Here is a 27,316-nt window from a genome sequence, read left to right as displayed (position 1 = left end):
AACAAAATAATTACAAACTACAATAAAAATTATTAGAAAGTGAAAATGAAGAGGCACTGATTAACCTGAATGCACATCCAAAATAGTCATTTAGTATGTTTAATCATATCCTCCCATGCACTGAAAAAGTAGATCCATTCTTCTGTAAGTGCTTTGGGGATTTGCTCCAGGTTAGAAAATGTGTTGACTATCTCAGGGCACTAAGGAACTTACAAATTGGAATAAACTCAGATTGTTTATTATTCTCTTTAGTATTCGTAGGTAAATAATAAGCAAAAACCCTAGTAAATCGGGAACTTCCACAAAACTGCCAACAGTACACGTGGACAGCCAAACTTCAAAACTCTTGTCACTCAGACAAATTCTAAATAATTATGATTTATATTTTAGTTTAACAAAAAAAACTTCCTAATCTTGTCCTCCAGAAAGAAAAGCCATAAAATACAAATATTAAGCATAAAATTGAGAGTAAGGAGGAACATTAAATATTGGTGTTTAATATCAGTGTCTTCACACAGAAAACTCCTAAATTCTAAATAGGACTTTGTTTCAGAAGACAAAACTAAGGCAAAAGAGTAGAAGTGAAAGGGTTGCAGACTTTGATTCAAAAGGCATTATCTTTCTAACAATGAGAGCTATCAATTGATCATTTTAAGAAGAAACTTCCTGGTAGTAGGGCAATTAAGAGGTTGGGAACCATCTTCCCAGGGGCTATCAAATAGAATCCTCCTGTAGTGAAAGAGTCCTTCTAATTCTAAGTCCTTTTAATTCTTTTCACTCTTTCTAAGGTGAAAGAGTCCTTCTAATTCCAGGATTATTTACATTATTATTACCTTTCCCACTCTGGAAAATCTTCAAGACACTGTCTTGTAAATGTCACCAACCCAGTAGGTTCTACAAAAGCAATAAAAGAGAAACACACCCAAAATAAGCTTTGAGTTTGTAAAGATTATATATAGTCAGTAAAAGAATAGGTCTAACAATGGCTATAAAACTAATCAGGAAATAACAAGCCTTGTGTTGGAATACAATAGAAGACTGATTTAAAATAATATTATCCTTACAGTAGGAATTCTTTCTATAAAACAGTAAGCCTCCCTCTTAAGGAGCTAAGACACAAGACTATACAGATAACAGCACAACCACAGGATTTGAGTGCTGGTACTTTTTGGTTATGTTTTCAAAACTGAGTATACTTTAAAAAAAACTGTTGGGGGGAGGGAAGGATGCATAATGGATATAGCTTATACAACAAAGACAAACTGAATTTTAATCTGTAGACTCTTCAAAAAATACCCTTAAGCCTACACCTAAAGACTGGTAAATGTATACCAGTTTTATATGTTTTATAATAAAATATGTCTAAGATTTAAAAAGAAAATTGTTGGCATGTCCTTTTGAGGTTGACACAGCTAAATCCAGGGCTTAGATGATATATATAATTGCTCTATTTAAAGGCGCCTTAGCCAGAAGGAGGAATTACTGTATTCTAAGAGGTCAGAGAAGAATGATGACATAGATTTCAAGGAGCAATAGATATGAGAGGATCAAAATGCAGTCAATTTTAGAGGACAAATCCTTTTTTTGTTAGGTTTCCTTTAAAAAAAAAAAAAACTAGTGACAAAAGCAACAAATAAATCAGCTGGCCAAAAGTAATTTGTTTGATTCAAATCAAAGAACAAACTAAAAAGGACAGGCCATTTCTGCTTTCCACTCTTTAAAAAAAAAAATGCTCTTAAGCAAAGAGAGATATGTCAGGAACTATTAGTGATAATGGTGGTAGAGTCCCAATGAAAGCTTGGCAATCATTTAATTCCTTTGGATGATTCCACATTTCTCTGTTCTCAGTCACAAGCAGCAACAACTGAAAAGTCATATGGGATAGTCACAGCAGCAAACAGAATTTTGTTAACATGGATTACAAAATATTCTTTAGATGTCTAACTTTCTTTAAGACAGATCGATAACATAGTGAAAATTCACAAGTCAAATAATTCAAACACCAGAGAAGCAATTCTATTAATAGGAAACTAATGTCTGTGTCATCATTCAGTAATTTAGCAGAAAAGTAAGAACATTAAATGTCCCTCATAAATACTAGGAGAGACCGAGAGAAATTTAAAAATGAACATTTCTGGCAAAGCTAGAGAAAAGGCAGAACATGGTTCTTTACATATAATTAATAACAAAAAAAAACCTTGAGAGCATGCCTACTACCTTGCTTCCATAAAAGGTACCTTTCACACCAAAATAGGTTATTTTGGTTAATCAAATATTTCCCTTAATAAACCACAATATATACTGGTATGAATAGTTGCTTTTCTTTTTTTTTTTTAAAGATCACCCATTTGGTTTTTTTGGCCACACCACACAGCATTTGGGATCTTAGTGATCTTAGTTCCAGGACCAGGGATTGAACCTGCACCCCCTGCATTGGAAGCATGGGGTCTTAACCACTGGACTGCCAGGGAAGTCCTGAGTCATCACTTTTTAAATTCGCTATTCATAAGATAGTTTTATCTAAAATTATATTGAAAATAATTTAGAAAGCTCTTTAAAATCTTTCAGTCTCAAGAGCCTCACTACAAACATAAAATATAGACCGACAACCTTAAAAAGTTGGTCTTGACAGAATTATATTTTATCAATTCTAAAAAGCAGTTATTAAGTTTCTGAAACTAGGATATATCTCACATAGTCAAAAGTATCTATTGGTCTGTATTAAAGTTGAATTTTTCCAGAGAAGATGTGCATCTGTTTCTGCCACCATCTGGAAGCACCACCAACCTGAGATCAGTCTGAACTAAATCTTCCATTGCAGGCTTCTGTGGATCACACTGGCAGTATGACTTCAGACTCCAGACTTGGGGCTCCAGGTTCAAATTCTCAGCGAAGATTTTTTGGGTGCCCTCTCTACCTGGGTTGACACATGCAGTTCTTTTGTTATCCCCTTTCTGCATGGCCAAGTTAATTTCTCACTTATCCTTAGACTAAGGGTACAGACTTCTCTGGTGTAGCAGCTTTGTAAGAGGTATCTCCTACAACTCCCCATTCTGAGTGTTTTTTCCTTCTTTATGGTACATAACATAATGAAACTTCTTATCATATACCATGTCCTACAGTTGATGAAATATGGTACTTTAAATAGGTTTCTATAGTTTATATTCAATAGACTCTAAAACTTTCTATATAAAGTAACTACTAAATTGCAGACCTCTTTTATTTATTCTACTTAGTATTTCCTCCTTAAGCCTGTAGCTTTAATCCTAAAAACCTATAGCATGTCTTACTGTATTTCTACAAAGAACCAAATTACCAGGTATAGTGAAAAAGTCAGAAAATAAAATGTCTAATTAAAATTTATTTTTTCAGCCTAATTCCCAATACTTACAATGATTTATAAATTTCTAGTTGAAAAAAACAAAATTTTAGCTTTTTCCCTCAAAGTATTTAAAATCCTAAAATTTGGAAAGGCAAGTTGGCTTTTAGAGCAGACGTGCATGATCTAACTTCAGGGACAGAGAAGTAAACTCTGAATTGCTTACATACAGTAATGGAATTCATTCTATTTAGATTTAGAATAGCAAAAAATATACTCATCTTTCTAACAAATTAGTACAAATGCTAATTCAGTTTTATGTCTCATAAGCCCCAGTGAGCCTTCACTTTCCTTACTACTTCATTCAGTACAGAGCACAAAACTAAAAATGATAAGCTAAGAAATAAATAACCCTGAAGCCTATGAATTTTCCCCTTAAACATCAAAATTCTGATCACTGATTTCTTTCCCCCAAATTTGAACAATGTCCAATAGCAATACATTCAAAAGGAAAAACATGCCAAGTACACTATGATGTGAGATTACTTACCAAGGGAAGGATATGAGAAAAATGACCTTAAAATAATTCAGTGATGTATTTTAAGACAATCCTACAACTTGGACAACCAGATCTGAAAAGAACTCATTTCACTTGGCCAGAATTAACCTGCTCTACTTAGCAAAAGCAAACTTTTGAGATGTTCTGGTTTCCTTTATCACTGATTTGCAGGAAAGGTTACCCATGATAACAGCTAACATTTATTAAGCATGTAACTTCTCATTCAATATTTATAACAACCCTATGAGGTAAGTGATCATTATTCTTTTAATTTACAGATGAAGAAACTGAGGCTTAGAGATGTTAAGAAACATCTGTGGTCTGTGGTCACCCAGCTCCTAGGATAAGAGTGGTAATACCAATCTGTTATTAGCTGGTCACTACATTTACCACTACTGCCTCAGGTGCTATGATTAGCCTCTGGGAAACCAAGATGGTTGAGGTCCAACAGAGGAAGACAGACATGGAAACTCTAGGTACAAACACTGTTTTACAAGAACTCTACAAAGGGCATAAAGGAGGCAGAAAAGAGAGGGATGGGTAGGTTTGTTAACTTCTGCCAACAAACTAATTGTAATAGTCAGTGTTTCTTTATATAAAGAATACCCAAAATGGTATCTCCCAGTCAATACACTTTCTTTTGAAAGTTTTTATTCAGGAACATCCATTAGCTTATGTTACGCTGCTCTAATTTCAGAGTATACAAAACCCACACACATTCATAGCACACATTTACGTATACACATAACATATGCATAAAATCTAGACTGTAATATTGAATTATTACTGATTTAAGGTGGTTTGGGCAGGAAAGTATACTTTAAACATAAAATGTTTTTAGACCTGTCTAAACTGTCCCCATCAGTGATAAAAAAAATACAGTAAAAATGAAAGGAATGGGGACTTCCCTGGTGATGCAGTGGTTAAGAATCCTCCTGCTAATGCAGGGGACATGGTTCGATCCCTGGTCCAGGAAGATCCCACATGCTGCAGAGCAACTAAGCCCATGCGCCACAACTACTGAGCTCATGTGCTGCAACTACCGAAGCCCACGCGCCTAGAGCCTGTGCTCCACAAGAGAAGCCACCGCATTGAGAAGCCCTTGCACTGCAACGAAAAGCAGAGCAGCCCCTGCTAGCCACAACTAGAGAAAGCCTGAGTGCAGCGACAAAGACCCAGCAACAAAGACCCAACATAGCCAAAAAAATTAAAATTAAAATTAAAAAAAGAATGAAAGGAACGTACTTTTCTCTGTGACTTTTCTAAAGTAGCAGAAGAGTGTTTTAAGCTTCTCTGGTTTCCTTGATGAACGTCCTTCAAACAACCTGAAAGAGATCGAAAATAAAGGAGGGTAAGGATGATTTTACATGACTTAATAATTCACAAAAACTAAATCTGTATTGCTTCCAAGTAATAAAAGAAGTAATTCTTCCAGAAGGCATTCCTGTAATGACAGAAAACTGGGAAATAGTTTGGATTCAAAGAGCATCTGGAGAGGACTGAAACCAACTAGAACCAGGCTTCTTCAAAGTTGTTCAAGTCAGATGGCACTCTCTAACAACCACATTCTTCCAGTCTATCTTCCTGTGGGCAGAAGACACCATCTGGTCCCCCAAAGTCAATTAGGCCAGCGAGTTAATGCTCAATCATTTTCCCAATGGCAAATATGATTTATAATTGATAATATTACTAGGTAGTTAAATGAGCAAAAATGGTATCTGAAAAAAAATGACATGATTGTTTGGGGGGTGGGGGGCAGCTACGACAACAACAAGGAGGTATGACAAGATACTGGCAGACTGACCAATCCTTGGTAATTAAACAAATATACTCTTTGTATGGTAACCAAAACAATGCCTACCCTATGTCATCCAGTTTAGAGCAACCTGGACTCCCACTACTTAATTTAGTTTTCTTTGAAATGACGTATTATTGTTGTCGGTAACACATAATGCAATCTATCCTGAGGAAAGAAAAGCAAGGCTTTGGAAGCATACGACCTGAGTAAGTAGCTCACCAAAAGATTTCTAACACAAAAGCATGCTTGCAGGCACAAGATCTAGATTTACAAAGGCATTTAAAAATTATAGAGAAATTCTGTGGCTATAAATGATGAAGTATTAGTCATCTGCCTCTAGTCATATACTCTTGCTTTAAAACCAGAAACCCTTCAAGTAAAAGTTCACTTCAATAAGTGCCAAAATGGGTAAAATTTTTCATGATTAGAAAAACAAGCTTATGTAACTATGCATAGAGGGAAAAGTTAATTCTATGAGAAAATCCTATTGAGCAAATGAAATGAGTTAGGAAAAGGGAAGGAAATGTAGATTTCAAATGATCCTGTTTTCAATGATCTGAAATTCTTTACTCAGGATCAATTTCTGAGAAAACAATTTATATGAATACTTATTTCCTGAAAAGAATGCTAAATGTCAGAAAGCATTTTAACCAAATCTGAAATCTAATTAATGTTTAAAAATAGTCTGAGTGCCTCTGTGATAATTTTTACTCATCTAAAAGATTGTATTTTCTAAAAATTTTAGTACACTCTTAAAATCCAGCTGCCTGCTGAAAGAAAGGGATCTTTGAGAACGCAGGTTTCAGTTTGGTTTCTTCTGTAATATGTCAGCCAGAATAGTTTGTTTAAATCTAAATAATAGTCAAAATGAAGAAGCCACTTGGCATTTTAATTAAACATCCTGTATCAAATAAATATGATTTACTAAATGAATACCTTGGGACCCATTGCAAAATCCCTTTCTAGGTTTACTACTTAGCAGAGGAAAGCAGGATAAATATAAAGGCAGCTATCACCTTTTTTTTTAAGAGATGAATTGGTATACTATATAACTCAATTAAGGGGAAAAAAATCCTCTTCCACAGAACTGCTGCATAGTGAGTGAAAATGGCTATTGCCCTTAAGATATAATTCCCCCAAACATAAAAAGCATCCCTAGCTTCAGTATGTGGTCAGTTATTTATAAAATCACATAAAAGTTCACATATTTCATAACCATGATGACAAATTATTAACCTTAGAAGACTCTTGGGACTACAGATTTATTACCTTAGCAATTTGGATTTTCCTGGAAAGATTATATGCCTGTTATTAAAGCCCACTACAAATGAGCACTACTGTTTATTTTATAGGTCCAAATCTTATAGGTACAAATCAAGCAGAATCTCAATGCGTTCTCTTTCTTCATTGCTCCAAGTCTAATTTCAAATCACTATGTAACCAAATATGCTTTCCCATCTTCCTGATGAAGTGTGTGGGGGGTGGGGTCTAGGACACAACAGGGAGGTAGAAAATCGGGGAAGATAAAGCAGGTTTAAAACCTTTACATCAATTCTCAGATTTTGCTTTGTAAAATTTTAAAGTACTGTGTATAGCCACCTAAATAAAATGAGTTATCCTGGTATGGAAACAAGTGAAAATAACATAAAAACACAGGCAATCTACATGAGTGAAAGCCACAATAGTGATGTACTATCTGAAGGACAGCATTTGGGGGGAAGGAGATAGAAGAGGGACTGAAGATAGGGCCTGAGAAAGGAAGAGACAGAACGATGGGGCTGGCAAGACAGAGAGAAGAGAAAGAGACAAAAGTTGGGTTGGAGACAGAGGGAGGGTATGAGAGACAGAAATTCGCAGAGAAAAACACTCAGAGAGACAAACACAGAGACAGAGACTCAGAGAGAATGAGACCTTCTCATAAAAATCAAGCACCATCCAAATTTTTTAACTCCTCAACATCATTTTCTTTTTTTTTTTTTTAATTTAGATTTTTCAAGTCCTAGGCATGATTGGGGTTTTTTTTTGTTTGTTTTTTTTTCCAGCCGCGCCACACGGCACGTGGGATCTTAGTTTCAAGACCATGGATCAAACCCACGCCCCATGCAGTGGAAGCAAGGAGTCTTAACCACTGGACAGCCAGGGAAGTCCCCGGGTATGTATATTTGAAGGCATATTTTGAGTCAGCAGGCGTGCGTGTAACCATGCACATAAATTAGGCCATAATAACCCCTCCGCATGTAGGAAGACATTTTAGCATTTAACCAAATGATAATTACAGATTGTTAAAGAAAAAAAACAGAAAAAGCCAGTTAGGCAATCTCACTTTTGTTGTAAACAAAACTTTTTATTTTCAAGGGAATAAGTCAATCAAGGGTCAGCTACTTATTAACTGGTGTTTTTCCATACATATAAAGAGAAACACAGTTTAATAAAATCCTCCCCTGAATGGAATATTGATATCATTACTGGAATTGGATTGTAGACACACACACACTCCCATGTGATTTCAAGTTAAGGATTAATCCTATTAGTATACAGTAAATCAAACCCAAAGCACTATAACCTCCACTTTAAAGTGGAAGCAAATGATAATCCGGAACCCAGCCAGAAAGTCATTCTTGGCTTTTCTGTGAAGCACTGTGCCATATGGCCCCAGCAGCATTTTCAATCCAGGGAAGAGACAGATGTAAAAGCCTCCTGGGCTGACCACTGCTGCAACCCACAATTAATCTCTGACCATCAGTTTCTAAGCAATCTCAGAAGCATCAATGCTAATCACATTGGAAGCCTTTATAAGAATGTTTAGGCCCTGAAAGGCAAGCAGGGGAAAAGGTCAGGGGTATTTAACATAACTAAGCAGGGCTGGAAGAACACAACAATAAATAAAAAAAAGAAGACTTATTCAATTTATTGACGTCAGCCTTCCACCACATACTCTTACCGTTTTTCTTATTCTAACAACTAGCTAGCCTTTTGAGACTTAATACACTCTCTCACACACAATTCCCAACTGGCAGAAACTACAATCATAAATAGCAACTACGTAAAATAGAAAACATGACAACAGCAAAATGCTCCATAATCCGCTTACCAAATGGCTCATCAAATAAGGTACTTGATTTTTCATAAGCCACGTGAAAAAATGTTTTTCATTTCTGGAGCGCACTCAGAGTGTTTTGCTCTTGAGAGAAAGTGAGACATAATGAAACAGCACTGAGTCTGAAGAGAAGACAGTGCTGAAGTCCCACTTCTGCTACAGGTCATTTACTCTCACTGAACCTAACTTTCAAGAGACAGAATCAAAGTAAGGTGTCGACAGACAGCATCAATGATCATGAATAGTTTTGTCGTTGCTGTTGTTTGCTGTTTTAGACTTATTAAAACACATATCATCTCACTGAGAGGCAAGTGCAGACATCCTGACTGCTGAGGATTCCCTAAAACAATTGTGGAGACCACCACAGGCTTCACCTGCCTTAATTAATTTTCAGTGTTCTGGTGACCAAAAGAACATCCATCAGCCAGGAAGACAAGAGCATGTCTGATTTCAAATCTTCAACAGACCTACTTAAACTCTTATTTGGTAAAAACACTACTGGGATACTGCAGGCTTAAATTCCTCATGGTCATTCTGGACTGGAAGTAATTCTTACAGATCAAGGATTCTTTCTAAGGATAGTTCTATTTCTGACTAGCTGGAGGTAAAAAACTATTAATCTGATTCATTCAAAAAGAGGCTATATAGCAGAATGATTAAGGGACACAGATTCTATAGGCCAACTATATCTCCAATTATACCAGTTAACCTGAAGTAAACTACCCTCTCTAAGCCTCCATCTCCTCATATGAAAAACAAGAAAACAATACTGAATTTGTAAAGACTGATGTGAAGATTGAGTAGAAAATAATAGTACAGTGACTGGTACATGGCAGGTACTTAATAAATGTCAGCTATTGTTATTAAGAGATATTTTATGCAAAAATAATTTCAGATAATGCTGAGTAAGCAGAGGTACTAGGGATAGAATAAGTCATTACATAATGCCCCACTAAAAAATCAACACTTATTTACATAAAATGCTTACACTGTTCTAATCCGTATTCTCTTCATTAAGAAAAATGGCTCAGCCTCTTTTCCCATCAAGCCTAGCATGCTAACACTCAGAGCCAACCAGCTCAGTCTTCAGGATAAATGACCACGCACAATGAAAAAGATAAACAAGATGTGGCCAAGAAGTTCCAGCATTCTCCTGTCAAAAGTTTAGCTGAAAAACAAAGATGCTTTAAAAATAAAACATATTAAAATTAATATAAATTCTGGTTACTGGCAGCAGGAATCAGAAGTCACAAAAGCCAAGGCTTCCCAAGACTTCTTGACTTCTACCTGCCAGTCATCCCAAACCTACGGTCCATTTTACTGTTAAGAAGGCTGTCAGTGTTGTGGGTGCCCAGCTGTCAGAGGGCCCTGTGAACTTGTATTTCTTTTACATGCTGAATGGTCAACTGAGAGTGAAGGGGAGGTAATGATACTGTGTTTAAGGGGCTATAATTAGGAAGGAAGAAGCTACCTACACTAGCTATTCTGAAAAGGCTCAAAATCTCTGTGGGATTCTACCTTCAAAATCAAATTACAAAAACTGTCTACTCTTTTTATTAACTTTGTTTTCTCCTCCATTTCTGATAATTGACTTGTTCTTCCTATTTAACTGATTTTCTTCTGATTAAAAAAGTAATACATGATCATTATGAAAGCATTTTTAAAGGGATGAAGAAAGTACAAAATGTGTTTATCTCACCACCCAATGGTAATCATATTCTCACTCATTTTCTTGTCAGTCTATTTTCCATGCTCATACATCTATATGTATGGATCTGAACACAGAGTATATTAATAGATACAGATACTTTAACATAATTGAGATCGCATCTTATATACAATTTTTATTCCTTTTAAAAACCTACAATTACTGATTCTAATCACACTTAACCTCTGTTCCCTTTCTTGTGCTTTTTCTTGTTTCACCTAATGGGGAATGTTTATTTATAGTTACCCACAGAGAGCTTTACGCTTTTCTGAGGAAAGGGCTACAAACATTTAACCAAGATACAGTACTAAAATTATCTGTGAAGAGTTTAAATACTGGATTCTTAATGGGTGAAACTGAATACCTGGAATTTGCTTTAAAATATTCTAGGAAAAAAGAAAGTGGGGTTAGATAGGTGAAAAAAGAGAAAAAAAAAAAAAAAAGAGAGAGATACTGGTAAGTACTGAAGTTGGGTGATTAAAATATGGGTTCACTATACCGTTCTCTTTATTTTTTAGTTATATTTGAAAATACCCATAATACAGTTTTAAAAAATAACTGTTTTAGAGAAGAGGCTTTCTGATACAACCTTAACTTAGTAAAAGAATGCACAGTTCTTATCAAAAAATAAATTTAAATCTATGTTTAAATCAAAGAATCTTCTGAGAAGGCTTATAACTTAAGACATCAAAGGTTTATCTTAGGGACCATCAAGATAATATCTACTAGCTGGTTATTCATTCTACAGAAACGAACTCTAAGTGGTCATCGAAACACAAATTCTAAAGCATTATTAATTAGAGCTATTTCTTACCAAAACCAAAAATCAGAATAACAACCCCAAAACCACTGGGATTATCTTCAGAATTTTGGATAGAAATTTCCTAATTTATAGCATCTCTGGCAGATCCTAAAGCTGATCAAACATTTATTCCAAACAAACAGAAAGGCTACTTACTCTTTGGAGAATTCTTATTATTAATATAACTAATACTCTTCATGGAAATATCAATAGATAATTATATTTCTACAAAATTAAATTTCCACTTCTTTACTTACATACAAAATTTCACCATTTCCTTTGCTATATTAAAAAAGAAAATCTGTGAGAGATGAATAGTTCTTAACTACCAGTGAGCCTACCTGTAAAGAAAATTCTTTAATAATTTTCCAAATGAGCAAAAAAAGTTATATTTAATAAACAGGTTCTTTATACAACTGCAATTACAGATACCAATGCTTTCTTAATCCTATCCCAAATACTAAAGAAATCAAAGGTAAAAACTGCTTAATTATATGTGGTTTAAAAATAAAACATCTCATAATTCCTAAGACTACAATGCAGTTTGAAAAGTAAAAGACCACAGACTGAGATCAAGCAGACTAAGTTATAGTCCTAGCATGCTGCCACTAACCAGTCACTTAATTTCTCAAATGTTTCATCTATAAAATTTATTCTCATTTACTCAACAGGGATTTACAGAAGGACTACAATGCATGAGGTTTTCTGAAAACAACAAAGAACAGAACAGATAAGATCTCTGTCCTATTGAAAGGATTAAACAAGCAATTATACCAGAGTCAGGTACGAAGAAGTACAGCAGGAAAAGCAGAGAACACTAAAGGCACACACCTCACTGTGCAAACCTAGGAAGTACCCTGGATGCCTCTCTTCAGCCACCCGCCAATCCAATCCATCACCATCACACTGACTTGCCTTTCACATGTCTCCACCCTCCACCCCCAACCACTACACTAGCTGCTACCATCCTCTCTTTCCTGCAGCACTGTAATAGTCTCCTTAACTGGGTAAACTCATACTCTGGCCCCCTCCACTCAGTTCCCCATTGTAGTCAAGACAAAGTTTTCAAAATTTAAATCTAATCAAGTGCCTCAGCCTCCCTTCCCCCCCCCCTCGCATATCAAATCCTTTAATAACTTCCTATTGCCTTAGGATGGCTTCCCCAGCACAGCAGTATGGCCTACTGGCCTCCACCTACTTCTGCAGCCTCTCCTCTCTCTCCAGGCTGCAGCCACACTGGTGTTCTCTCAGTCCCTGGGCATGTTGTATCCAGCTTGCCACAGTTCCTGTACATGATGTGTCCCCCTACCAAGAACACAATCGATTCTCCTTTCTTCCTCGGTAAAACGAAAACGAAAACAAAAACAAAACCCAAAAAAACTCCTGTTCACTCTTTCTTACTTAGTTCAAAAGTTATTTCCTCAAGGAAAGTTTTCCTTTATTAAATTATATCCTTCTCTAATACAGTGTCCTAATGCTGTGCACCTATCCTTTATATAGCAGAAGCACATACAGGCTGTTAAAGGAACCCAGAGGAGTAGCAAATCTATCCTGGCAGGACGAGAACTATCAGAAACAGGGATGTGTGAGGTGAGCTTTGAAAGAGAAATAAAAGCCATGTGAAGGAAAGGAGGGCACAGAAGTCAGAAACCAGCTTGCCCCTTCTCTTGTAACCTAAAGGCACTTAACACACTGTGGAGACTATTGTAATTGCTCACTGTATACATGAACTGAACTAAATGACTAAATACCATTCTCTTAAAATTAGCTAATATACCAATTTGGAAAATCACGTTAAAAACATGCCCCTCACAAGTGGTATTTACACAACCAAAGAAGATATGATATAAAATGAATACAATCTTGTTGAGACAGACATATATATACTACCAACTGTAAAATAGATAGTGGGAAGTTGTTGTATAACAAAGGGAGTCCAACTTGAGGATGGAAGATGCCTTAGAGGACTGGGGCGGGGAGGGTGGGGGGGACTCGAGGGGGGGGAGTCAAGGAAGGGAGGGAATACGGGGATATGTGTATAAAAACAGATGATTGAACTTGGTGTACCCCCAAAAAAATAATAATTAAAAAAAAAAAAAGAAATTCTCTTACTAGGATGACATTATTTTTCATTGTTTGTTGTCCCACTCCTCCCTAGTGCTGCTATGGAAAATAACTGTATATAATAACAAAGATTTTCATTGATATTTTAACATTTGAAAGCCTTACAAATATTGCCCAAGAATTATTACAGTCTAAAAGTACTCCTGTATTCAAATCAACTGTTATGCTTTCATTTGCCAAACAAAGTAAGACACAATAAATGTACCAAGGTGCCTTAGTTTTAATAAAAATTTATATTAGGTACTAACCAGCTGAATTTTAGAATTTTTCTCATCTTAAGAGAGAGAAGCATTCTAAATTTCAATTATTTCTAAAAATAACACCTTCTGGGCTAACATTCAATGTCACTGCAAAAAACTGTGACTCCATTTCTCCACTGCCTTGTGGAGTTGTCAGAAATGCTGTCCATATGAAGTAAGTGGCATTAGAAATTATGACATTCTATGGGAATTCCCTGGTGGTCCAGTGCTTAGGACTCGGTGCTTCCACTGCCATGGGCTCAGGTTCAATCCCTGGTCAGGGAACTAAGAATCCATAAGCTGCACAGCTTGCTCCCACACCATCACCCACCCCGCAAAAAAAAAAAAGAAGAAGAAACAATGACACTCTAGTAACAATGAGCACACCTATCACCCAGATCTTGGCCTCTAAGTACCATTCTCTAATGAAAGGAGAACCCGGGTTCCTTGAGAAAATGACTAATTCCAGAGCTGGGTCATAGAAAATATAAGATGAGCCTGGGACATCTTGTGGTGCCAGAAAGTAAGAAAACACTTAAAAGAAAAAAAAAAAAAAAAAAAAGATTGGGGGCTCATTAAAAGAACAAAGATGCCAACCTGAAGAAGCCCTAATGGCCAAACTGGAGCGATTTTAACTCATAGAATAAAATATCCATAAGTCCATTCTGATATTAAAAAATGGGAAAGAAGGGATAGCTCTTCTTTACAACAGAATTCCAAGTAATAAATGTAGAAGGAAAGAGAGAAATAAAAAAATCAAAACAGGCAAACACTACAGTAGTAACTTGCAGACAACATCCACCAGTGGATGCTAAAATTAGTGGGGAGAAAGGTAAGGCAAAACATTTGCATAGTGTGAACAAATCTCCCCCAAGATATTTATTAATCCCAAAGAGTTAGTAACTATATAGTGCAAAAGCCCAGCAGACACCACCTCAGCCAAGTGACTGATCACCAGTAGTAAGACATATCAACATCAAGAGCTCAGTGATATGATGCACAGAAAGGGATACAACATCAGTTCTCTGCTACTTCTGTCAAAAATGCAATGACCTCACTCCATTTGTAAAATAAAATGTCAGTCAAACCCAGACTGAAGAACATACTGTAAAATAACTGATAAGTAGTCTTCGAAAATGTCAAAGTCATGGAAATAAAGGAAAAAGTAAAGAACAGGATAGAGAAGACTTACAAAACTACAGCAGTCCCCCCTTACCTGTGGGGAACCCAAGACTCCCCACTGGCTGCCTGAAATCTTAGACAGTATGGAACCCTATGTATACTATGTTTTTTCCTATATATATTTACCTAATGATAAAGTTTAATTTATAAATTAGGCACAGTAAGATTAACAACCATAACTAATAATAGAGTAGAACAATTATAACAATAAACTGTAATAAAAGTTATGTAAATGTGGTCTCTTGCTTTCAAAATATCCTATTGTACATATTTAATGCCTTTTCCATCTTAACTAAGCACCTACCACACACAGTGGCCATAACTTGTGCAGTTTGAGGTGTAACAGCAAAACTAGCATGAATTTCTTTTTCCTTCTCCACAATTCCATGGATAGAAGCATTTTACAGCTTTTCTTTGTCATATCTTAATTGCCATCATCACTACCCATGTGCTTGGGGGCACATTATTATCATTATTTAAGTAAAATAAGGGTTACTTGAACACAAGCACTGCAATACCTCAACAGCTGATCTGATAACCAAGACAGGCCACTAAGTGACTAACAGGTAGGATAAGCTGGACAAAGGGATGATCCATGTCCTGCACGGGAGGAAGCAGGACGGTACAAGATTCCATCATGCTACTCAGAATGGTGTGCAATTTAAAACTCCATGAATTATTTCTGGAATTTCCCATTTAATATTTTCAGACTGTGGTTGACTATAGGTAACCAAAACCACAGAGAACGAGCCACAGATAAGAGGGGACTACTGTAAACGCAGTGGGGGATACTGGGAGGATTCTGGAATAAAAAAATACAGTAAAAAAACTGTTGGAATTCAAATAAGGTCTGTAGTTCAGTTAACAGCATTATATCAATGTTAACTTCTTGGTTTTGATAATTTTACTATGGTTACATAGTAATATTAACATAAGGGGAAGTTAGGTAAGTTATGTACAGGAATTCTCAGTACTATTTCTGCAGCTTTTTTACACGTCTAAAATTAATTTGAAATAAAGTTTTTTAACAAGACAACATTAAAAAGGTAAACTAAAAGAAGTGACATTACCACACCAATCAACTTTGAACACAAAAACAAAAATGGCAAACAGAACTTTGTCAACATTGAGCAAAGTCATGTGACTTTGCTCTCATATGACTTGGCTCCAGGACTGCATCTCCTCTGCATCCTGTCCACACTGCCCTACCCTTCAGAGACAGATGGGGATTAGAGGGAGGTAATGGAGGAGGAAATTACACATAGCCGACTAAGAAAGAGGAGCATATTTTCTAACAATTTTCTGAAGGCCCACTCCTGACATCAGGAGAAAAAACTCACATTCTACTCACGGATCTCATAAAGATAATTCTCAGGTGAAAAAAAGAGATGGGGGGGCGGCAGTGGGCGGGGGAAGGTAGTTGGAGGGAAGAAAAAAAAAATGATATTCATTTGCCAAGAAGATTTTACAATGTTTTTGTTTGTGTAAATGATGGAAAAAGTAATAACTTGGGAAAATGGCTAGAATCTGAAACTTTATCAATACCCTCACAATATAATTTAAACATTATTTTCTCTTTTTAAAAATATTACATTAATAAATTAATCATGTCTATAGAAAGTCAAAGTCAACTTTCACTTTTGCTTTTTATCTTAACAAGTATATTTTCAAGACTCATAAGACAGTCTCACGACTTTAAACTCACACTTTACAGAAAGGAAGACTCGTACTCCAGCTTTAACAGTATTTCAGCATACAAAGAATATAATGTACAACAAATGTCCTGTGAATAAATAATCACACCAAACAGGCATAAGGAACCCAGGGCACTTAGAAGACAAGGACAAACTGACAGGATGGAAAGAATACAGGTCTTGGAGTAAGACAGACCTGAGATTAAACTTCAGCTCTGTTACTTAACTGGCTCCTGGGCCCTAAGCAAGTTTTATAACCATGAACATTAATTATCTTGTCTGCAAAATAGCAAAAATATCACTTAATTCATTGTATTGTAAAGATTAAATTAGATAATTGTACATAAAATGTTTGGCAAATCACTCAATGCCAACCTTCTCTATTTTATGGTTTAAAAGGTATTCTCTGAAACATACCGATTAAAGTTAATATCTGGATAACTAGAATACTCCGATTTCATCTTAGCATTGCGCCGTGGAAATGTGCAGAAGAAAGCATTAGCTAAAAGACTGGCAATCTGCTCCTGTGACATTGTGATGGAATGATTCATCTTCTGTTTCAGGAGCGGTATTGGCTGATAGAGGAAACAAAAAATACAGACAAGAAGAGCAATAATTAGTTTAGCAATTTCAAAAGCAGAGGCACCAAATTGCATTTGCTAAATTAAGGTAGGAATCATTTCAGGCCACTCCTGAATCCTTAAATCAGCAATACTGTTGAAGTCAAGCGCAGTTCATCAAGGATGACTGGGAAAATGTACTTGTTTGACAAAGTGCAGATTTCTAATCAATAATAATGATAGTGAAAACAACACAAAACATTACTTGTATTAGTGAAAAATGAGGTTCCTTTAGCAAGTAAGAAACAAAAATAATTACCCATGTAATGAAAAACTAAAACAAATGATGGAACAGAAAAATGTAATGTGGAGTTTAGCTATTATTGCATATGCTAAGTTTTGTTCTCACATATTAAAGATTATTGGACAAAGCAATTTTTCTATTTAAGTCCTAAATAAAATGATCTAAGGAAAGTAATTCAATAAATAAGTCTTTTCCATCTAATTCTGCATCACACTTCACACTGACAATTTATAAAACCCACATCTAATTTTATTAAAGCAATTAATGGAACGTGTATACAGACTTATTTATGTATAACTTGTAAGAATACAGGCACTTCCTACATAATCATTTCAAGTCAAGGAAGATGCAGGACATTTTTTCCCTCAAGTTTTTCACGTCTGAAATGTCTTCAAGTTGTACCAAACCCCAAAATGACTGACCTTTTATTTTTAGTATATCCCATAGGACCTGAGTATTGTGTTTTATTCTATTTTAAATCTTTAAACTGCATGTTTTTAAAGACATGCTGGGAAAGCCAAAGACCAACTGCCAATTTACATATCAGCTGTTAAATTTCAAAATGCTCCAACATAATATGTAGAGATGCTTTTCCGTCTCCCTTCAATAAGACCCAGAACTAAGAATCCTGGATATCTGCATTAATTCAAAACAGTAGGCAAAGAGAAATGTCCTGATCATATCTCAGGAATCAAAACTCAAAACAAAACTGAGGAAAGGCAGGCAAGAAAAATCAACTGTAGCAATTAGCTTTGTTCTAAGTAACAGAAAATACACATCATTGCTAGAATAAGGGTTTGCTAGAAAAAGAAAATGCTAAACTTGCAGTTCAACTATTTGCCTTGGGAAAATACAAAAGTAAACAAGTGTCAAGAATTTATTTTCACTAGGGTATCCAAAATTCTCCATCCTTTTAGCCCTTAGCAATCACCAGTTCTAAGAAAGAGGCAACAGAGAGCTAATACTGATCTTCATTTTCCTTCCTATACATTTATTTTCAGCCCAGCAATGAATTTAGAAAAGGTGACAAAGTATCAATGGCCTAAAGCACACTGTTCCTTTGTTTTAGTAAGAAATGAGTTTTTAATTACCATTTACCAGGTTATCCACAAAAATAATTTTAGGCTTAATGGACTTTAAACATAAACATTCCTTGTTTCCCAAATAACTAAATAAGTGTAATTTAACATATAATAAATTAGTTGTTCTCCTGGTGAGGAGAAATGCCTGAAAGCTCACACTTGGGGAAAACCAGAGGATGTAAATCTTATCATCAGGTACTCAGCTAGGTAAAATAAGACACCAGTTAATATCAACGAAGATCTTTCAAAAAGTTCATGTCCAAAATTTGTTTCCTTTAATTTCATTTTTATAAATCTAAAATTTATGTTTCAGATTTGGCCTAGAGAATAATGTGATAATTCATTAAATAACAACATACGCAATTTAACTTGCCAAAGATATATTTTGATAACAAACTGAAATGCTAACTTTCACAGCAGAGATTTACTTTTTAGTAGAGGACAGAGGACAAAATTAAAATATTCTCCCCATCAGTACACTAATGGAAGGACAAAGTTGTTTTAAGCCAGGAAAAAAAAGATGGGAGCCACGAATCTGATTCTGGTTCCACCAACTGACTTGTTATAGATTACAAACATGGGGCTTTTGAATACATATCTCATTAAATACAATAGGGAAACCTTCTCTCTAAAGCATGAAGGGAAGAGAAGAGGAGAAAGTGATTCCTATCTAAAGGCTATATTCTGTTAATTATGAACTACAGTGAATTTAAAAAGCATTTAATTAAGCACTATGTTAGACCTGGGGGCACAAAGATGATCTCCCTTCAGGAAGAATATAAAGACATAAATTACAAAATAATGTGCTAAGAATTATTTGATTGCTACAGGAGTGATTAACTTTGGCTGGGAGAGGTAGGAAAGGCTTCATAAGGGGCAGAGCCTAAGAGGTAGTGAGAAATTTTATTACGTAAGGAAAAAAGCAAGGAAGAAAAGAACGAACATGAAACATAAGCAAGCAAATAACTTCCAACATAAACAACAGGAAGATGAGTTTTAAAATATATTTTCTCTGCCCAATAGAAAAACTTATTTCAGACACAATGAATTAATGAGGTGAAATTAACGTTACATAAAATTGGAAATGTCACAGTATAATGCTAACAAATATGGCACACTGAAAAACATTCAGTGGTTCTCAACATTTGGACTCAAGCACTTGGACATGGTTTTTGGTCACCCCAATGACTATGCCTGTGTTTTTTGGGGGTATTCCAATGACAGACTGCAATGTTTGGGACCATCCTACACATTCAGAAATTGCTCCACCCAAAATGTCCCTAGGGCCCCTGTGGATCAACAGCGTTAGCAGAAAGCTGGCTAGCATCCCTGCAGCCAGGGGGCTGGCCCTAGAAACAGGACAGAGGCAAATGCAAGCTACTGTGCGAGAAACACAGGAAGAAAATCATGAAGAACAAACTAACAACCTCTTATAATTGTTTGAAAATACATGTATAAATTCTTTGATACTCTCACCCCCTTGAGAGGCAGAGTCTAATTACCCTTTCCTTGAGTGTGAGCTAGATTTAGTGACTAAATTCTAATGAAGAGAAAAAATAGTAGAAGTAACAGTGTGTGCCTTCAAAAACGAGGTCAAAAAAGGCACTGCCTCTTCCTTTCTCTCTCCTTTTGGTGGCTTTTTCTGGGGAGGTTAGCAACCATGTCATGAGGACACCTAATCAGCCTACAGAGAGCCCCGCAGCAAGGAATTGAGGCCTTCTGCCAAGAGCCATGTGAGTGAGCCAACTGAGAAGTGGCTCCTCCAGCCTCAGTCAAATGACTGCAGCCCTGGCCAACACCCTGACTGCAACCGCAAGAGAGATCCCGAGCCTGAACCAGTCAGCTAAGCTGCTCCCAAATTCCCAGCAGAAACTGAGATAATAAATGTTTCTTGTTTAAAACCACTAAATTTTGAAGTAGTTTGTTATGTAGCAATAATTAATATACTCTCACACAAAACAAAATAATACCAGATTCTTTCTTTTACTTTTAAAAGTTAGGAATGTATCATGAACTCATTTGTTATACAATATATCACTTTGGAGGGAGAGGGGAGGAAGGAGTAGGTACTGAGCCATTTTTAAGATAAAATGTTCTAAACCCATTACTATACTTTGAAATAATGACTATCCTTTTTTGAAAATTAGAGATTGTTTTAAAAAAGAGAAAAAGAAGTATGAGTAAGCAAACATCAACACTGTAAACACTGAAGCTCAGAAATTGAACACTGCATTTTTAATGTCCTCTTGCAGTGTTCTCTGTAGCCTCTAACCTTCTCCTTAGTATAGGAAAATCATCATACTCTGGCAAAAACTGTTTCCCATCTCTCTCTTCTCTCCCTTTGACCTTGACAATTAGAACTTAAACAAAGTTCAATTGTGAGTCTCAAGAAAGCTACTGAGGAACGAGTTATTTCCACCAACCTGGGTGCAAATATTTGGCAGACAGAGTGCAATTTTCACCATATCAGGCAAAATGGACTGGTATAAATGTTGAGCTTCTGCTTCTTCTAGTACCTGAAAACCAATAAAATATGTTGTCAGTGAATAATAACCAATGAACAAATATTTGTTATTAAAATTAAATTCATATCTGCTTTTCACAGGATCCCATAAGAAGGCATATTATTAGCATCACTGAACACATGCACAAGTACACCAACAGGTGCAGTAAGGAACTTCTTACAAATTCATTTCCAAATATATGTAATTTACCTTAATGCCCTTTGAAAATGAATCAAGTATCCCAAATATGAAATATCTCTCATACCGCATTCACAACTAAATAAAATACTTGCAAATGAAAAACAGTACATTCTGCCCTTGGTTACATCAACTAAAAACTATTAGACTACCAAAAACTCTCTCCGAAACCCTCAGGCTTCTATAGCCTATAATTTAAAGAAATTACCATAAAAGCCACACTAATTGTTTCAGAGCATATTATGTGTGTCACATCTAACCCATTAAGTAGTAAACAATGAAATTCCAGGTGACTTAGAATTTTCCTTTTCTAGGCACCTTTAGGAAGTTAAAACCACGATTCCCATATCATAATTTGAAGTACAAGAAAGATGACATTCATGGCCCATTTTTGCCTTTTGTAATTTCCCATCTCTTCAACGCTTTAGAAATTACTTTAGGCCATTTAATCCAATTTCTCTCTAAACATCAGAGTATTTCTTTTAAAATACTGAAAATGAAAACACTCAATTTAGAGATTCTATATATACAGTCAGGATTAAAGTAAATCATGTATCTATCTGAAATCACATCTGAACTAGATAGATGAGGTCTCAGTTATAATCCAGTCTGATCCTGTCATTATTAAAGAGAAAAGAAAACTGAGGCCAAAGAGGTTGCCTGATTATCCTAGATTGAAAATGTCAATTAGTAACTAAATGAGAACTAGAACCCAAGTATTCTGGCCTCTACTCCATAGCTCTCCCCACTCTCTATGTGATCACATGTTGGGAACTGATGAGGATATAGACTCTTTACAAGTATCTATAGATTCCCTTTGCTGTAAGGAGCTAAGCTGAAATAAAGGAATATTCATTTGTCTCTCTACAGCTGGACACAGTATGTGTATAAATAGAAAAAGTAGCAAAGATAATTTACATTCACTCCGGTTTTACAAGAAAGTTCTAACACTAAGAATTTTCTTTATACCAAAGCTCTGAAACACAAAACTATGCCCACCTTCCTCTTTAAATTAGGATAATGGGAAAACTGATATTCAGAGTGAACAGAAAGAAAAATATTTGCAATTCAGAGAGTGTGGGGTTCAATTAATCATAGGTATATAAAAAACTAAGCCAGTGAAGAACACTAGAAAATTATTAATTTTGGGGAAAAGAAAAAGTTGTACAAGAGTAGAAAAGGAATCATATCTCAGATATGAACAGTGTTTTTACCATCCGACTAAAAAACCAGAATATTAATCTAATTGAAATGAATATGATACCTATGGTGGAAAAGTGGGGAAAGAAAAATAAGGCTGTGAGTGGTGATAGAGTTAAGTAAACAATAGCTAAATCCTAATCTTCTATAATGGGATGTTAACACACTAAAAAAAAAAGGCTAAAGGGTTCAAAGCATCTTCATTATAAGCCTCTTTTATGCTAATAAAAAGAAAAACTAAATTAAAAAAAAAATCATACATAGAAGGCTTTCTATTATTTTAGAATTTTAACGTATACATTACAGATACTTGCTTTCCTATACCTGAAAATTCATAAAATATTTTAATATATTTATTTAAGGTATTCAAACTCTTCTTACTCCAAATTTATCTTCTTGCTTTTTTTTTTTTTTTTTGGTGCACGGGCTTAGCTGCTCCGCGGCATGTGGGATCTTCCTGGAGCAGGGATTGAACTCATGTCCTCTGCATTGGCAGGCAGATTTCCAACCACTGCACCACCTAGGAAGCCCTATCATCTTGCTTTTTAAAATATTTTATTTTGAAATAATTATAGATTCACAGAAAGTTACAAAAATAACAGAGAGGTCCAGTTTACCCTTCACCAAGTTTCCCTTAATGGTTACATTTCAGATTAACTATAGCACAACATCAAAACCAGGAAATTAATATTGGTACAGTATGTATTGTTCCATGCTGTATTATCAAGTGTACATTTGTGTAACCACCAACAAAATCAAGATTCAGAAGTGTTCCACTATAACAAAAGTCTCCCTTGTGTTACTAATTTATAGTCACACCCTCCTTCCAACCATCCCTAAGCCCTAGACAGCACCAATCTGGTTTTCATCTCTGTAATCCTGCTGTGTTACACAAACGGAATCATATGGTATGTGTCCTTTTAAGACTGACTTTTTTCACCCAGTGTAACATCCTTCAGATCTACTCAAATTCATGCATGCAAGTTAATTCCTACTGCTGAGTAGTATTCCATGGTACGAATATACCACCATTTGTTTAACCATTTACCTAATGAGGGGCATTTTAAGTTTATGGCTATTGCAAACAAAGCTGCCTTTTACTTTCAATCTGCCTATATTGTTATGTCTGAAATAATTTCTTGTAAGCAGCATAGTGTGTCTTTTTTTTAATCCACTCTGTAAATCTGTCTTTTAATTGGTGAACTTTGACCATTTACTTTTGATCACTGATATGCTAGAACATATTCATTTTTTATTTTCTCTTTTACCTGTTTTCTTTTCCTTCATTCCTATGGGTTACTTAAACATATTTTAGAATTCCATTTTTATTTATCTAAAGTGTACCTGAGCACATCTCTTTGAACAGGTTTTTTTTAAATGGCTGCTCTAGGCATTCATTATATATAACTCATCACTGTTCCCTGGTGTCAACATTTCACATGTTGCAGTAAAGTACAGAAACTTAATCTTTCTTCAAGGCTCTTTACCTGCCCGCATTATAATTTCCTGTAATATTTCTCCACATACATTGAGAACCACATTTGATAGTGTTATAATTTTTGAAAATAGTGAAACAGAAAATGTCAAACACTATTTAGAATCCTCAAGAAGAAAAGTCTACTATATTTACTATATTCTACTGGTCTTTCTTCTTTCCTGATATTCCAAGATTCCATTTTATCATTTCCTTTCTGTTTCAAGAAATTCCTTTAGATATTCTTTTAGGATGGGTCTACTAATGACAAATTCTCTTCTTTTCCTTCATCTGAGAATGTCACCGTTTCTTCTTCAATCCTGAAGGATATTTTCAATGGATATACAATTCTCTGTTGACAGTTCTTTTCTTATTCCTTCAAAAATATTGTGTCATTTCTTTCTGGCCTCCATGTTTTCTGATGAGAAATCCACTGCCATTCAAACGGTTTTTCCCCTACAGGCAATGTGTTCTTTCTGGATGCTTTCAAAATTTTTTTCTTTGCCTTTAATTTGAAGAAGTTTGACTATCATACGTCTTGGCATAGATTTCTTGGAGTTTATCCTGTAAGAGTTTTGCCCAGTTTCTTGATGTCTTTTGTCAAATTTGGGAAATTTTCAGCTATTATTTATAGTTTTCAGCTGCTCTTTTTTGTTGTTGTTGAATATTTTTTCAGCCCTGCCCCTTTTCTCCTCTCCTTCTAGTACTAAAAAGGCATGACTTTAGATCTTTTTTAATAGTTCCATAGGTCCCTAAACAGTTTTTTTTAAGTCTATTTTCTTTCCGTTGTTCAGACTAATTCTTTTGTTCTTTTTCAAGTTCTCCAGTTCTTTCCTCTGTCATCCCCATTCTCCATTGAGCCCATTCACTGCATTAAAAAAAAACAAACAAAAAAACAAGTAGTGTATTCTTCAGCTCTAATATTTCCATTTGCTTCTTCTTTATAGCTTCGATTTCTCTGCTGGGACTATTTTTCTGTTTGTTTCAACCAGGTTTGTAATTGCTTATTGAAGTCTTTTTATAATGGCTGCTTTAAAGCCCTTGTTAGATAATTCTAACATCTGTGTAATCTCAGGGCTGGTGTTGACTGTCTTCACATTTCAGCTGAGATTTTCCTGGTTCTTGCTGGAGTGACTTTTTATTGAAACCTGGATATTTTGGATATTATGTTATGAGACTTTGGATCTTACTTAAATCTTGTTTTAGCAGGCTTTCTGTGACACAGAAAGGGAGAGCTGCCTCATTACTACCAGTCAGAAGTAAAAACTCTACTTCCCTTGTTGACTCCCAGGGCAGGGATGGGGAGACACATCTTGATAACTCTAGGGGGTGCGGGGGTGCAGTGGGTGAGAGTTCAGGCTCCTCACCACACTTCTGCTGATACCACTCTGGTGCCATATTTTTCCAACAGCCCACAGACCCTAGCTGGTCAGTATTCTCCACCTTTCAGGGTCTTCTTATTCCTTTACAGTGTCCAGGATTTTCAGCTGTATTTAGTAGAAGGGATAAGGAGAAGTGTCTGTCCAAACATTTTTAACCTAAAGACATTTAACCTTAAGTATCTAAATAGGCTGACATCTGCTTCTCCTTTGGGTACCTGTCCTTGTCTTTTAAAACTGACATAGAAGTAGCTGCTGCCATGCTTTGCTGACCGTCACAAGCTTTAAAATATCACTTATTTATCTGATGAAGCATTATTGCACTGGACTTCTTCACAACTGTCAACACTTCAGACCTATGTCTAATGTTGCTTTGAAAACACCAATGAGAAGATAAAAAATGTCATTTGAGGGGGGAAGAATAAACATGGAGGAGTAGGAGGACGTGCACTCACTCCCTCTTGCAAGAGCACCGGAATTACAACTAATTGCTGAACAACCATCGACAGAAAGACACTGGAACTCACCAAAAAAAAAAAAACCCCACATCCAGAGACAAAGGAGAAGCTGCAATGAGACGGCAGGAGGGGCGCAATCGCGTTAAAATCAAATTCCATAAATGCTGGGTGGGTGACTCACAAGCCTGAGAACAGTTATACCACACAAGTCCTGAGGGTTCTGAGCCCCACGTCAGGCTTCCTAACCTGGGGGTCCAGCAACAGGAGGAGGAATCCCCAGAGAATCAGACTTTGAAAGCCAGCGGGATTTGATTGCAGGACCTCCACAGGACTGGGGGAAATGGAGACGCCACTCTTGGAGGGCACACAAAAAAGTGTGCTCGCCAGGACCCAGGGGGAAGGAGCAGTGACCCCATAGGAGACTGAACCAGACCTACCTGCTGGTGTTGGAGGGTTGCCTGCAGAGGTGGGGGGCAGCTGTGGCTCACCGAGGAGACAGGGGCACTGGCAGCAGGGGTTCTGAGAAGTGCTCATTGGTGTGAGCCCTTCCAGAGTCCACCATTAGCTCCACCAAAGAGCCTGTAAGCTCCAGTGCTGTGTCGCCTCAGGCCAAACGACCACCAGGGTGGGAAAACAGCCCCACCCACTGGCAGACAAGCAGATTAAAGTATCACTGAGCTCCACCAACCCAGCCCAACCCACCATCAGTCCCTCCCATCAGGAAGCACCCACGAGCCTCCTAGACAGCTTCCTCCACAAGAGGGCAGAGAGCAGGATCAAGCAGTATCAGCAGTATTTCATCTTGTGGAACTGAAAATCACAGCCACAGAAAGAGAGAGAAAACGAAAAGGCAAAAGACTTTGTACCAGATGAAGGGAAAAGATAAAACACCAGAAAGACAACTAAATGAAGAAGAGATAGGCACTCTTTCAGAAAAAGAATTCAGAATAATGATGGTGAAGATGATCCAGGACTTTGAAAAAAGACTGGAGGCAAAGATTGAAAAGTTGCAATAAAAGTTTACCAAAGACCTAGAAGAATTAAAGAACAAACAAACAGAGATATGCAACACAATAACTGAAATGAAAAATACACTAGAAGGAACCAATAGCAGATTAACTGAGGCAGAAGGACGAATAAGTGACCTGGAAGACAGAATGGTGATAATCACTGATGCAGAAAAGAATAAAGAAAAAAGAATGAAAAGAACCGAAGACAGCCTAAGAGACCTCTGGGACAATGTTAAACCAACATTTGCATTATAGGGGTCCCAGAAGGAGAAGAGACAGAGAGAAAGGACCTAAAAAAATACTGGAAAAGATTACAGGTGAAAACTTCCCTAATATGGGAAAGGAAATAGCTCCCCAAGTGCAGGAAGCACAGAGAGTCCCAGGCAGGAGAAACCCAAGGAGAAACACGCCAAGACATATAGCAGTCAAACTGACAAAAATTAAAGACAGAGAAAAGTTATTAAAATCAACAAGGGAAAAACGACACATAACATACAAGGGAACTCCCATAAGGGTAACAGCTGATTTGTCAGCACAAACTCTGCAAGCCAGAAGGGAGGGGCATGATATATTTCAAGTGATGAAAGGGAAGAACCTACAACCAAGAATCCTCTACCCAGCAAGG

The 27,316-nt window shown here is 36.3% G+C and overlaps 1 protein-coding gene across 6 annotated transcripts in view; it reads right to left on the bottom strand.

Annotated features, from left to right (window-relative positions):
- PARG (poly(ADP-ribose) glycohydrolase) overlaps positions 1-27,316 on the bottom strand; it is a 124,404-nt gene that overhangs the window by 45,724 nt on the left and 51,364 nt on the right. For all 6 annotated transcript variants that reach the window (XR_009053916.1, XR_009053917.1, XM_057736417.1 and 3 more), the window contains 4 exons: positions 20,892-20,984; positions 16,940-17,097; positions 5,124-5,203; positions 834-894 (listed from right to left, as the gene is read on the bottom strand). Coding sequence is in view for 4 of the 6 variants with exons in the window: in XM_057736417.1 (XP_057592400.1) it covers positions 834-894; positions 5,124-5,203; positions 16,940-17,097; positions 20,892-20,984 (392 nt within the window). In the remaining 2 variants the exon portion in view is untranslated. The remainder of the gene's footprint in view (positions 1-833; positions 895-5,123; positions 5,204-16,939; positions 17,098-20,891; positions 20,985-27,316) is intronic.

This window comes from Hippopotamus amphibius, chromosome 5 (genome assembly GCF_030028045.1).
Source record: "Hippopotamus amphibius kiboko isolate mHipAmp2 chromosome 5, mHipAmp2.hap2, whole genome shotgun sequence".
In the NCBI taxonomy this organism is placed as follows: domain Eukaryota; kingdom Metazoa; phylum Chordata; class Mammalia; order Artiodactyla; family Hippopotamidae; genus Hippopotamus; species Hippopotamus amphibius.
Note: the sequence above shows the minus strand (reverse complement) of the source record. Positions and strands in the feature narration are given on the sequence as shown.